Source organism: Leptonychotes weddellii, chromosome 4 (genome assembly GCF_054177405.1).
Source record: "Leptonychotes weddellii isolate Sample4059 chromosome 4, ASM5417740v2, whole genome shotgun sequence".
Classification (NCBI taxonomy): domain Eukaryota; kingdom Metazoa; phylum Chordata; class Mammalia; order Carnivora; family Phocidae; genus Leptonychotes; species Leptonychotes weddellii.
Genome location: NC_138372.1, coordinates 92,451,481 through 92,465,697, shown reverse-complemented (window position 1 = coordinate 92,465,697; position 14,217 = coordinate 92,451,481). Strand labels below are relative to the sequence as shown.

At 45.2% G+C, this 14,217-nt stretch overlaps 2 protein-coding genes across 2 annotated transcripts in view; both read left to right on the top strand.

Moving 5' to 3' along the window:
* NOTCH2 (notch receptor 2) overlaps positions 1 to 9,131 on the top strand; it is a 157,533-nt gene extending 148,402 nt beyond the window's left edge. Inside the window, exons 31-34 of the mRNA XM_081815798.1 lie at positions 725 to 1,026; positions 1,781 to 1,928; positions 2,566 to 2,663; positions 4,480 to 9,131. Coding sequence (XP_081671924.1) covers positions 725 to 1,026; positions 1,781 to 1,928; positions 2,566 to 2,663; positions 4,480 to 5,868 — 1,937 coding nt within the window. The 3' untranslated portion in view covers positions 5,869 to 9,131. The remainder of the gene's footprint in view (positions 1 to 724; positions 1,027 to 1,780; positions 1,929 to 2,565; positions 2,664 to 4,479) is intronic.
* The window catches only part of REG4 (regenerating family member 4), a 266,112-nt gene that overhangs the window by 214,194 nt on the left and 37,701 nt on the right, over positions 1 to 14,217 (top strand). The gene's annotated exons all lie outside the window — the stretch shown is intronic.

The following is a 14,217-nucleotide window of genomic DNA, read 5'->3' as shown; positions in this document are numbered from 1 at the left end:
AGAAATTAGAAACCTATGTGAGAAGAAGGGAAGGATTTCACATTGCCTCACGTACAGCATGCTTGGGAATAGATAGGCTGATTATATGGGAAAGATTTTAGTAGGATAGAAAAACAATATCCCAGGGGCGCCTGGGTGGCTCAGTCGTTAAGCGTCTGCCTTCGGCTCGGGTCATGATCCCGGGGTCCTGGGATCGAGCCCCACATCGGGCTCCCTGCTCGGCGGGAAGCCTGCTTCTCCCTCTCCCACTCCCCCTGCTTGTGTTCCCTCTCTCACTGTGTCTCTCTGTCAGATAAATAAATAAAATCTTTAAAAAAAAAAAAAAAAAGAAAAAGAATATCCCAAAGCAGAGGGATAGAAAATTAGTTTAGTTGATACCTTAGTGCATATCATTCTATTAATACTGGACATTTTAAAATGTGGCCCAATTTAAAATAACATTGCACTTAGGAACTTAAACAGGAAGCCTTGTTTAACTTAGAGGAGAGCCCCAGCTTAAAAAGACTCTTACTTTCCCATTACTCTTCACAGAAAGGACATTATCAGAGGAAAAATCGGTGGCAGATGTAAAACTAATTGCCAATTACCACAAGAAGCCCAGGGATTTTTATTTTCCCCCATAAGAATAACTTTATTCAAACGGAACTATTCCAATAGTTGGGCTAATGGAACATTAATGTCCTTCTCCTCCTTGAATGCTTTTTGGAAAATTCCTTTCTTATAGATGGGTGCACCCCATTGATGCTGGCTTCTCTCCGAGGAGGCAGCTCAGATATGAGCGATGAAGATGAAGATGGAGAGGACTCTTCTGCCAACATCATCACAGACTTGGTCTACCAGGGTGCCAGCCTGCAGGCCCAGACAGACCGGACCGGTGAGATGGCACTGCACCTTGCAGCCCGCTACTCGAGGGCTGATGCTGCCAAGCGTCTCCTGGATGCAGGTGCGGACGCCAACGCGCAGGACAACATGGGCCGCTGCCCTCTCCATGCTGCAGTGGCAGCTGACGCCCAGGGGGTCTTCCAGGTAAAGAACAGGAGTAGGGCTGATTCCCCGTGGATCTATCATGTTTCCTCTTTGCTAAGATGCTTAATATCCAATTACATTCATTCAGAAATTCTTTGAGAGAATAGGGTGGGTGGTGGAGTCATGCTTGCTGGATGGGAGAGCAGGAAAAGAATGGCAGCAAACTGACCTAACTCTAGCAGCCAGATGGCGACAGAGCCAACAGCAGATCACACCGGGGTTTCTGATTCTTAATTACCACCCTTTTTGATGTGCCAAAATGCCTCCTAGGTGAATAGGTCAGAGGGGAGTGGTCCCTGTTACTAAGCCTCCAACTAGTGTCAGCTTCTTCCTGTAGATGTATCTGACTATTTGGGCTTCCAGCTGCTCCTTGTTGGTTTTCTTGACTGGATTCGCAGTGTATTCCTTGTTGCCCTTTTATTTTAGCCTTGTGAGGAAACTGGAAGCATTCTGATTCATCTTAAACTATATACCATAATTGAGGTTGTGGTATTTTCCCACATCCTTCCTTTCTTTAGAAAGTAGAAGACATCACTTTCTATGAGCCATTGTCTCTTGAGCACCCATTTGTTCGTTCATTCATTCAGTATTTATTGATTGAGGATGATAGAATCTTGGACACAAAGATAACAAGCATTCCCTGCCCTCCAGAAATTTAGTGTAGCATCAGCTCTGTTGCTCTTGTTTCTTCTCTTAGCTTCATTATCTTCTTTTATCCAGGTGACTCTCTTTTCTGTACTTTCTCATCTTCTAGATTTTGATCCGCAACCGAGTGACTGATCTGGATGCCAGGATGAACGATGGCACTACACCGCTGATCCTGGCTGCCCGCCTAGCTGTGGAGGGAATGGTGGCAGAACTGATCAACTGCCAAGCAGATGTGAATGCAGTGGATGACCATGGTAGGGCCGAGAGGCAGGGAGTCGGACTCTTTGCCTGCAAAGCACGCCGTTAAGGGGAAAATCATTACACGATCCTTGAAGAACTGTCCCAGATTTGAATCCACTGTAGATTCTTTCATTCATTTGTTCTTCCTTTCAACATTTTGAGTTCAGAGAACTAAGCCGGTGGGTAGTCCACAGACAAAGATGGGAAGGGATTTTTAGTGAGGGTTCTTGGATCTCAAATCCAGTCTGTGAAAGGCTTGCCTCTGTAGGTTCCCAGGCATACCACGCTCGATAGGAGGACTTGTGAACTGACTTCACTAGAGGGTTGTGGGCAATATCTTAAATAGACATTCTGGTGTGTGATAGATAGATTCTTGTCCTCAGTGTGGGATTCTATCAGGTGGAGGACGTGGGTAGCATAGACAAATGATCCTACATGTCTTCTGAAGGCTAGGCAACCTGTATTAAAGTATTTCTAGAACAGAAGAAAAGTAAGATAATACTTCGTTTTTTTCCCATGGGCCCCCACAGACAACTGGCTTGCTGTTCTCTGGGAAGTTCGAAGTTTCCTTGTATAAGTCATGATGCTTCTTTATACTGTAGGGACATGTCCCTCTACTCTGTCTGCTTATAAAAATGTTTTTCCCTGCAGGGAAATCCGCTCTTCACTGGGCAGCTGCTGTCAATAACGTGGAGGCAACCCTTTTGCTGTTGAAAAATGGGGCCAACCGAGACATGCAAGACAACAAGGTACAGTCTGGGCTCTGAGCTGGAGGGCAGACTTAGCAGTGCCTTCCCTTTTCTCTTATAGTTCCTCTGGTGATGAGTTTAGACAAAGAGGAACGCAGGTTGGACAGGAACTGGCTCTGAAGAACTTGAGGGGAGAGTATTGGGCTTACCCAGGGAAGTGTCAGGAGTGAACCCTCTGCCTCCGCAGTACTCAGTCTAAAGCAGGCTGTCTTATAAATAATGTCAGTGTAGCCTTCTCTGCCTTCCTCTTCTTTGACATTGCTCTTTTTTTTTTTAATTTTTTTTTTATTGTGTTATGTTAGTCACCATACAGTACATCATTAGTTTTTGATGTAGTGTTCCATGATTCATTGTTTGCGTATAACACCCAGAGCTCCATGCAATACATGCCCTCCTTGATACCCATCACTGGGCTAACCCATCCCCCCACCGCCCCCCCGCTCTAAAACCCTCAGTTTGTTTCCCGGAGTCCATAGTCTCTCATGGTTCATCTTCTCCTCTGATTCCCCCCCCTTCATTTTTCCCTTCCTACTCCCAGTTCCCTCTGTGCTATTCCTTATGTTCACAAATAAGTGAAACCATATGATAATTGACTTTCTCTGCTTGACTTATTTCACTTAGCATAATCTCCTCCAGTTCCATCCATGTTGATGCAAACATTGGGTATTCATCCTTTCTGATGGCTGAGTAATATTCCATTGTATATATGGACCTATCCAACAAGAGGATCTAACAATTGTAAATATCTATGCCCCCAACATGGGAGCAGCCAACTACGTAAATCCACTGTTAAACAAATAAAGAATCATATTGATAATAATACGTTAATTGTAGGAGACCTCAACACTCCACTCTCAGCAATAGCCAGATCATCTAAGCAGAAAATCAACAAAGAAACAAGAGCTTTGAATGACACACTGGACCAGATGGACCTCATAGATATTTACAGAACATTCCACCCTAAAACAACAGAATACTCATTCTTCTCGAGTGCACATGGAACTTTCTCCAGAATAGACCACATACTGGGTCACAAATCAGGTCTCAACCGATACCAAAAGATTGAGATTATTCCCTGCATGTTCTCAGACCACAATGCTTTGAAACTGGAACTTAATCATAGAAAAAATCTGGAAGAAATTCAAACACTTGGAAGTTAAAGACATTGCTCTTTCTCCTCTTCTCTGTTCTGCTTATGCTCACTTCCTTTTCTCTTGTTCATTTTCATTTTCTTTGCTGTGGCTCTTGTTTTCTGTTCTTGGACACCATGGGTGTTTTCCTGTTTGCTTTTCTTCCTCTGAGTCTTAGGTCATGTTTCCCCTCTCTTGCTCACCTTATCTTGTGTATTTCCTCTTTTCCTTTATTTTAATTCTTTCTTGAACATGTTTTGTTTCCTTTTGCTTTTGCTTCCCCTTATTTTTCCGCTTTAGGTTCTTCCCCTCCTACCTTTCTTATTTCTAACTTCCTTTCCTCTTAGAACCCTATTTTGATAAGCTCAGTGCTCTTTTAAGCAAATCTCTGGCTCAAGGGCATGCTTTATTTCACATATTCCTAACTAAGGAGACATCGCCTGCAATGGGGCAAAACTGATTCTTGGGGAAGGGTGAAATAATCGTACTCTTTTTATGTATAAAGCCACAGATATCCAGTCAGTACACAGGCAAATAGACATTTTATCTGTGGTATTAAAATTTCACACAGGGAGGCAGTTAGAAAAAAAATGTCTATGGGGTTGATAATAACAAAGTTTGAGAAACACTGGCGTATTCTCAAGAGTGTTGCTAATTTTACTGTGCTATGTGGGCCTTTTCTGTAGGAAGAGACACCTCTGTTTCTTGCTGCCCGGGAGGGAAGCTATGAAGCAGCCAAGATCCTGTTAGACCATTTTGCCAATCGGGACATCACAGACCACATGGATCGTCTTCCCCGGGATGTGGCTCGGGACCGCATGCACCATGACATTGTGCGCCTCCTGGATGAGTACAATGTGACGCCGAGCCCTCCAGGCACTGTGCTGACTTCTGCCCTCTCACCTGTGATCTGTGGGCCCAACAGATCTTTCCTCAGCCTAAAGCACACCCCAATGGGCAAGAAGCCTAGGCGGCCCAATACCAAGAGTACCATGCCCACTAGCCTCCCTAACCTTGCCAAGGAGGCCAAGGATGCCAAGGGTAGTAGGAGGAAGAAGTCTCTGAGTGACAAGGGTCAGCTGTCTGAGAGCTCAGTGACTTTATCCCCTGTTGATTCCTTAGAGTCTCCTCACACGTATGTTTCTGACACCACATCCTCTCCAATGATTACATCCCCTGGAATCTTACAGGCCTCGCCCAACCCTCTGTTGGCCACTGCTGCCCCCCCTGCCCCAGTCCATGCACAGCATGCACTGTCTTTCTCTAACCTGCATGAAATGCAGCCTTTGGCTCATGGGGCCAGCACCGTGCTTCCCTCTGTGAGCCAGCTGCTATCCCACCACCACATTGTTCCCTCGGGCAGTAGCAGCGCAGGGAGCTTGAGTAGGCTCCATCCTGTCACTGTTCCGGCAGATTGGATGAACCGCATGGAAATGAATGAGACCCAGTACAATGAGATGTTTGGTATGGTTCTGGCTCCAGCTGAGGGCACGCATCCTGGCATAGCTCCCCAGAGCAGGCCGCCTGAAGGGAAGCATATAACTACCCCTCGGGAGCCTTTGCCCCCCATTGTGACTTTCCAGCTAATCCCCAAAGGCAGTATTGCCCAACCGGGAGGTACTCCCCAGCCTCAGTCCAACTGCCCTCCTCCTGTTGCAGGCCCCGTGCCCACCATGTACCAGATTCCAGAAATGGCTCGTTTGCCCAATATGGCTTTCCCCACTGCCATGATGCCCCAGCAGGATGGGCAGGTTGCTCAGACCATTCTCCCAGCCTATCATCCTTTTCCAGCCTCTGTGGGCAAGTATCCCACACCACCTTCACAGCATAGTTATGCTTCCTCAAATGCTGCTGAGCGAACACCCAGCCACAGTGGTCACCTGCAGGGTGAGCATCCTTACCTGACACCATCCCCAGAGTCTCCTGACCAGTGGTCAAGTTCATCACCCCATTCTGCTTCTGACTGGTCAGATGTGACCACCAGCCCTACCCCTGGGGGTGCTGGAGGAGGTCAGCGGGGACCTGGAACACACATGTCTGAGCCACCACGCAGCAACATGCAGGTTTATGCATGAAAGAGTCTGCCTCCAGTGTAGGAACAGAACTGCCTATTGTAAATGCTGCTGAGGAACAAATGAAGGTCATCCGGGAGAGAAATGAAGAAATCTCTGGAACCAGCTTCTGGAGGCAGGAGAAAGAAGATGCTTTTATCTTTTAGATAATGCAAGGGAAGCAATTTTGTCAGCTGCACTGGGTATCTGCAGGATTTGGGGTTGGGGGAACATGGCTCCTTTTAATCTCTTACCCAACAAGCCAAGTTTGTGGAAATGCAAAACGAATATAAGACTTGGGACCATGTTTACTCTTTTCTATTTGGAGAAAAGAATGGATGCCTGTCATAGCCCAGACATTCTTGCAGCTTGGACTGCATTTTAAGCCCTGGGGGCTTCTGCCATATCCATGAGAAGATTCTACAGTATGGTCCTTTTGGAAACTGTACCCTGGAATTCTGCCTACGTTGACCTGTCTCATTTTATCTTCCTTGGAAATTCTTTTGACTTCATTTGGTGCTTTAATTTTTGCACCTCTCTGGTTGTGCACCCGTGCCCCCAGCATGTTAGAGTGCAAGACCTTTGTGCTTTTAGTCATTCCTGCTCTGGAAAGCAACTTCAGCCTCCTTTCTCTTCTTTTCCCAGTGTCCCCAGGAGTATCACAGGGTTTGCTTTGGTTATGGTTCTCAGCATACACCTTTCAAGTATGTTTATTTAGAAAACGAATCTCTTGCAGTTTCCTACATAATATCGTTCCTACAAGAGGAAGGGGAGCAAGATAGTTTTCTTTGAACCCATTCTGGGGACAGAAGACCCTTTCAAGAGACTGCATGCAGGGTTTTACCTAACCCTTACCAGGAAGAAGGATGAGAATTGGCCTGTTTTTCCATTTGTGGGCCTAGTCAGTGTGAAGTTTTATCATTGGCAGTGCAGGTACTGTGACCCCCCCTTAAAAAAAAAAAAAAAAGATTTGGAATGTTGGAATTACCAAGAGATAAGCCAACTCATGTGAGAAGTGGTTACCCACTATCAAGTCCCTTTCCTTCCTGCCCAGCATTCCACTGATGGCCCGTGTGAAACACATTTGTTCCCAGATCTCAGAACCCCCAGCCCGCTTCACTCATTCATCCAGCAGGGGAAGCTAGCCTTAGCTGTTGAGCCTTTCCTTCCAGATATCTCCATAGAAGAAGATGCCTCAAAGGATGCTCCCTCACCACGGAGAACTGAACTCTGCTCGGCTCAAGGGACCCCATGACAGCTCTGTTCCTTTTGTGGGGGGGATTGTAGTCTCCACCTCCTGAGTCTGTTTCTGACCGCACGCCTGCTCACCAGTCTTCCTTCCACACCGTGTGCTTGGAGTTACCCACGCACCCAAGTAGGTTCTTGCCAAACACACGGACTTGCTATGTTCAAGCTCCAGAAACAGAAAGCTGGCCTGGTTTTGTAGGGCCCAAGCCAGCCCTATAAGAAAGCTGGAACCATGCGGCAGCCTTTGCTATGTTTTTGCTACCATTCCTTTTCCATCATGGCAGGTCATGACATTCCCTTTTAGGCCACTAACATAGAAACTTACTAGGACATTTTCCTTTCCCAGAGTCACCTTCTAGATGATTATGGACAATGAAAGAGTTACTCTCTTTATCATGCTCATGCTCAGATTGTGATTATATTATACTTGAGTCTGCTCTCTGTATTTGTGGTCTTGGCACCTTCCGTGACCCTCTGTCGAGGGCAGAAGCATTCTAGTCAATACTAGAAATAGGAGGAAAACAGTTTTCTTCCTCTTCTCCCTGAGTCAGCTAATAGTTGGTCCTGTGACCACGCTGTCGTCTCTACCTGGTGCTATGATGTCATGACACCTGGGAAATTAGTTCTGCTGGGGCATTTTGAAGATATTGACAGGTGAATTTCCTACTCTGTTTTGGTTTGAATGATAATCTTCGTTCCTGCCTTGGCTAGGAGTGCCCATCAGAGCATCCTGCTTAACCTGATTTATCTGTCTGTGGCCCCATATGGAACCCCTATGTGTCTGTTAACCTGGCAGTCTACAAATGTTCTGGGTTGGTTTTGTTTTTTTTTTTCAGTCCTGCCCAAGTTCATTGAACCAACAAAAATAATTTGTTCTGCCCCAATATGAGCAGACTGTTCGTTCTGTATTTTATTCTCTCACATGGCAACTCTACCAGCCCTTTCATAGCGTGTAACATTTTATCTTCTGAATGGTGACTGTCTACCTTGGACCCATCGTTGATTCACAATGGGGAGAACCTCTCTGCATGGACCACTATGGACCCCACCACATCTGCCCTTTCTTCATCCTGTCTCATCACCACTTCCTGAAAGTATCAGCCTCTGACCCAACAGCTTGGCTCCTCTATAGCTTCCTCCCTCCCCAACCACAGTGTCAGCCTAACTTGCTTGTTTCTCTTTCTTGGGATCCTTTGGGTTTGGGGGAAGGGACTGGGAAAACTGCCATTACAGACAACAGGCTTCAGCGATGAAGGGGAAGACACTGCCTTTCAAGCATTTATCAATCCCTTAGATTTTAAGAACCCTTGAGTTGTATAGTGCCTAATAAAAGAGAAGGTGAGATGGAGAATCACTTTCTCAGTGGGGTTCTGAATTAGAGACTAAGTTTTTATAGGCCATATCTTTTATGCCATGTATAGGTCACCCCCCCCCATTTTTGGTTTATTTTTATTTTTATAAATTCTTCCTCTGACTCCTCTTCTGTCTGCCTTTGGGGATAGATTTTTCTGTTCATTTCTTCTGTTTTGTGTTAAGCATCATTTTCTGACTTACATGATGGTGAGGGAGGGAAAGGTGTAAGGGAAAGAGAGAGTGAAAGACTTCGTTGTAAGCAGTCAGCCATGATGCTCAAGCCCATTACACCATCTTATTATTACGTTTGCTGGTACACAATTCTTGCATAGAAAAGAACCAAAGGTATAATGTTTTGTTGGCAGGCAGTTTGGAGATTTTGGTTTTAACCAACACATTGAATGTATGATGACTATTTGAGAGGACACAATTATATGACCTGACGCTCCCACTTGTAACTGTTTGGTACTATGGCTCCTTCCTTGTGTACATTTCTCTTAAAAGTGATATTATATCTGTTTGTATGAGAAACCCAGTAACTAAGAAAAATGACTGCATGTTCCTAACTATGACATAGTAAGGAAAATGCACAATGTTTTTACTTTTCAAAGTTTCATTCTAAAGTAGTTAAGATGAAATTTATATGAAAGCATTTTTATCACAAAATAAAAAAGATTACATGTCAAGTTCTGTGGCATTGCAGTTTTTATTTTCCATTCCTGTGTCCTTGGTCTTGCGATGATATACCCGATGATGTCAGAATTTGCTGAGAGAGAAATAATTTTTTTTTCGTTCTGAGTCCCCCAAAGCCCAGCACTAGGTTTCTTTTTTTCTTTCTCCAGTCAGATTGCAAAGAAACGCTTTTGAGGAAAAAACTTACGTCAAACAGGAAGCATCACAAGACAGAGTCACTTTTTTGTGCACTAGTTGGTGACACATAGACACTTGCCCAGGACAGAGGGCCTTCCGGTAGAGATGGAGAGTGTTTGCTAAAGCCAGAACTGAAAAGTGGGGTCTAACTAATAATACTGATGGTGCTGTTACCTAAACCGTTAACTTCCAGTATTGTTCCTCAAAGTAAATTTTATGTAGAATTTCATATCTACAATTCCAAAATAGTATTTTGCCTATAAATATGTTACCAAGTTCCTTTATACATTTACTTGTAAAAGTCAAGCAGGGAGACATTTGAACACAAATATTTGACACTGGTGGTATTTATGGCATTAGCGGTCTTGTATCAACTTTAGCATTGAGTTTATTTCCATATTCTGTTAGCTTTGCAGAAACTTCTGAATCACACATATGTAATTCTAAATGGCAGAAGTATTTGTTGAAATGACTGGAAATCTTACGATATGCTTCAATTAAATAGTTGAAGAAGCATTATTCAAGATCCGCACAAATATGTTTTAACACAACTGATAGCGCATATTGGTTATCCTGAGAGCACTGTAATTTCATACAAAACACATTTAAGTCTTCATGTTAGGTTTTGTAATGGTATAAAAGGAAAATGAATTTGAGACCTAAGGAATGATTTGCCCAAGCCTGGTCCCCTGGAGGCTGGGATCTCAGAGCTGGACTTGCCTCCTCAGACAATTTAGGAGCTGAGACTTGGCTGGAAACCTGCTTCCATGGATCTGAGCTGCAGGCTACTAGCACGCTCACCACATCCTACCCCTGCAATTGCAAGCCCAGAAACCTAGCCCTTGATCGTGGCGGAAGGATGCAGGCCTCTCCCAACCATGAAATCCAAGGAGGGAGAGCAGGGCTAGAGGCCAAGGGCTGCCACATCACACAGTAGACTTGGACACCAGGCCACAGTCATGCCAGGGGAGGGACTGGTGCTTCCCTCAGTCATGCAGCTCAAAAGCCTCACAGCCCAAGGAGAGGGGGCCGAGTTCCTCTTTCAGAACGCGACGAATACAGCAACCGCCCTTAATGCCTGCACACAGTCCAAGATGCGATGGGCAGTGGGGGGACCGAGCTTGTGCCCTGCCCTGCCCTGCTTCTGCCAGCTCTCCCCATAAACCCTGCTCTGGGTCAGCTATGCGTGTGTCCGGCTCCATCTCCTCATCTGCCTGACAGTGTTTTTAAAACGAAATGAGAATCCAGGGCTTGCAAGAGCCCTGAAGAGAGAGAGGGTGCATGTGAAGTGTGTGAGTAGGTGAGGTGTAGGTGTGTGTGTTTATGAAACAGAAAATACAACTTTTCTTTTGACTTAAAGCTTAGCAAAACACATCAAAAACATTTACAGCAGTCAAGTCCTGCCTGCCAAGTGTGGGCAAACTCCAGTCGGGATAATTGAAGAAAGGCTTACTTACGGAAGGACTACTTAGGAAGTGTGCATGGGTGAGGTGTAAGGGAATGCTAGGAGGCAGTGCAGAGAGTGCCGGCTAGCACAGCGGAGCTATGACTGCTGGGTCCGAAGGGATGAGGCCGGGAGAGGTTACTGGAACCCGGAAGGAGACCTGTAGAGCAAGTGACCTCAAGAAGAGCTGTGACGTCTGTCAGGGAGCGCAGCGAGCCCCAGGTCCCTTCACAAGGAGGAAGCCAGGGAACGATCTCATTCTGCTCTCATTCCCCACCCCACTCCCACCCAGACTTCCTATCTGCTGAAGCCAAATGGAAGTCTGGAAATACAGGAGTCTGTGGAATTTGATCCATCGATAAGTGTCAGCTTCCTGGGGTGAAGAGCTTGGTAGAGAAAGGAAGAGAGTGGACCTGCAGGTGCAAACCTATCCTTATCCAAAACATTCTCCCTACAGCTAGCACATTTCTAAGAAAGTTCTACCGGCGGCCTGCCATTGATGTGTCAAGGCAGGAAACACAAAGTAAAAGGAATTATGTATTGATAATCCCAACTCAACTTCTTTTCCTGATCTCCTAGTGTGTTTCTTCACCACCTTGGCTTTGAGCACTCAAAATGAAGACAATCATTAGCAGTAGGAGGGACAGATTATGGTACCTCCTCTCAATGGAATACTACACAGAAATGAAAAAGAAAACATGCAGCCATATGAAGAATTGTCATTGATGTAATGTTGAGCAAATTAAGCCAGACACAAAAGAATACATTCTGTGTGATTCCATGATACACGTTCAAGAAAAATGAACCAGTGGCAAATAGGGATCGGAATACTGGATGTTCTTCCGGGAGAAGGGTCTTGACTGAGAAAAGGGCAAGAAACATCCTTCTGGAGTCTGAAAATATCTTGACCTGGGTGGTGATTGCATAAATGTATACATATGTACAGTTTTGTATAAAATACGCTTAAGATTTGTGCATTTCACTTAGGTAAATTGGACTTCAATAAAACATATATATAGTAAACTGAAAGAAATGTATAAACATCTAATATAAAAGTTATAATATATAATTATATATATTTTATATCATAAAATGTCAATTGTTATCATATTTAGTTCAGATGTTTAATGATGATATACATATAGCGAAGACTCCTGTATTTCCCTCTCATTCCATTCCCCTCCCTCTCTTCCTCCCTCTTTCCATTCCCAGTTACTTGATTTCATAAATTTGGTTTGTGGGGATTATTTTATTCTTAAAAACATTGTTATGTGCAATAGCTAATCCATGAAATAAATATATTCTCTGTGCAACTGTATAAAATGTGGGATTGCATAATTGCAAACTTAATTATGTGAGTGAGGTGAGCCCACTGTTGGCTAGCTGAGTAGGAGTTCAGGAGGCCAGCTGGATAATCCATCTCTGTCTGAGTCCTGGCTGCTATTTGGTACTACCCTGTGGCACTTGTCTGCCTCAGGACAAATATGTTTGGGGTTGATTCTAGGTTCTGTAATCTGGCTGGGATTTGCAAGAACCTCGCTTCAAATTATCCCCTGCTTCGTATGCCTATTACAGAAACTCTGGGTCAGCCAAGTATGGGCTGTAGGGACCCAGCTCCTCTTTCTCTGTCATGGAATTGTCTCATGTTTCTCTATTTCTCTCCACTTTCTCCCCTCCATGTCCACTTTCTCTGCACTCCTAGAAAAGTTTTAAGCACATGGACCTGGCAGAGGATGGACACCAATCACCAATCATGTTATATCAGAATCTGTGTTACTGTGGTTTTACAGGGCTTTGCATATAAGAATTGGAAAGGAGGAAGAGAAGCGATCTACATCGGAGGTTAATAAGACAACCCAGGAAAACTTACTGAAACACTTAACCATTAGGAATTCAGTGAATCAAATGATGTAAAATTAATTCATACAGAAACCTCTGTTATAAACAAAATCCAATTGGGGTATGTATTTGAAGAGCAGATCACATTTATAATAGCAAACACACACACCAATAACCTTTAAAAATTACTGCAAATACTACCAAATATACCCACTCCTGACAACTTGAGTGGCCGCTGCCTCCATAACAGGTACAGCTTTAGCTCTGCTCTCTTCTTCCCACCTGCTAGATAAAAATCATAAACCTATCTGATCACACCTGTCGCCTGGATAAAATTCACTAAGATACTCAAGCCTTTGAACCCATCTCAATATCATCTGACACAAGTGCAATCCTATAAAAAGCCCAGCCTAACACCTACTTCCACATTCCTACATCTCCGCACCGTGTGCAGTTTTCCCTGCAGCAAAGAGCAGCAATAAGTCCATCTTTGTTTGACTAGTAGGGGTGCTACTGTTGGCCTTTGATGGACAGACATCAACGGAGGTCTGTGCTGAAACTCCAGGCCAGGAAGAATCCCATTTTCACACCCTGTTACACACAGAGCACTCTGTGTGTTACCACTCTGAGCACCCACGAAATCAGCCTGAGATGTAAGAAGATCTGGATCTCTACAAACAGAATATCGCAGGCGGTTGGTTTTGAGGTATGAAGCGGGGAGCCGTGATTCCGCGGGCAGATATCGGAGGATAAATGGCAGTGGGAGGGTGCCTGGCCATGGGGATCCTACACCTCCGGTGAGCGACAACCTTGTGCGCTGCAGATGGGCACAGACTCGCAGACCGGTAGTGGCCGGGAAAGAACTTAAGGGCAGCCCCCGGGGTGGAAACCCGAGCGGTGGGGTCGCACCTGTGAACTGGGAGCGGCTGGTGGTTTTAGAAGCACAAAGGGCAGAGACGTGCCCCAACCTGGAGGCAGGACTGGGGGCACTGCGGAGGGGCACACAACCCAGGACGCTGCAGTTTATAGCAGCACGGACAGAAACGGAGATGGTGTGGCCTGGAGAGCTCACTGAAGAACAGACTGTGGTCTCTCTGCTCTGAGGCAGAGGGCTGGAAACAGTCTCTTCTGCTCTGACTCGCGGAAGAGACGCGGAAAGCCAGGGAAAGCCACCAGAGAACAAAAGCCCCCAAAGACTGATTCCTGCTGAGCCCATCCCCCGCCACAGGGGCACAGGGCAACTCCGACCGAACAGGGTTGCCAGGGTTGCCTGAGTAACTGTGCGGCAGGCCCCTCCCCCAGAAGACAGGCTGGGAAAACGAGAGGCCAGCAACCCTAAGGTCCCAAGAAAACAGGTGCATCTTGATTGGGTTCTGGTCAGTAATTTGGACTCTATACATTCCCTTAAACACCCATCAACAGAATGACTAGGAGGAGGAGCCCCCAAAATAGAAAAGACTCAGAGATTATGACTTATGCTGCAGATTTACAAATGGATGCAGATATAACCAAGATGTCAGAGATGGAATTCAGGCTAGCAATTGTGAAGACAATGGCTAGAATGGAGAAATCAATTAATGGTAACATAGAGTCTCTAAGGGCAGAAATGAAAGCTGAAT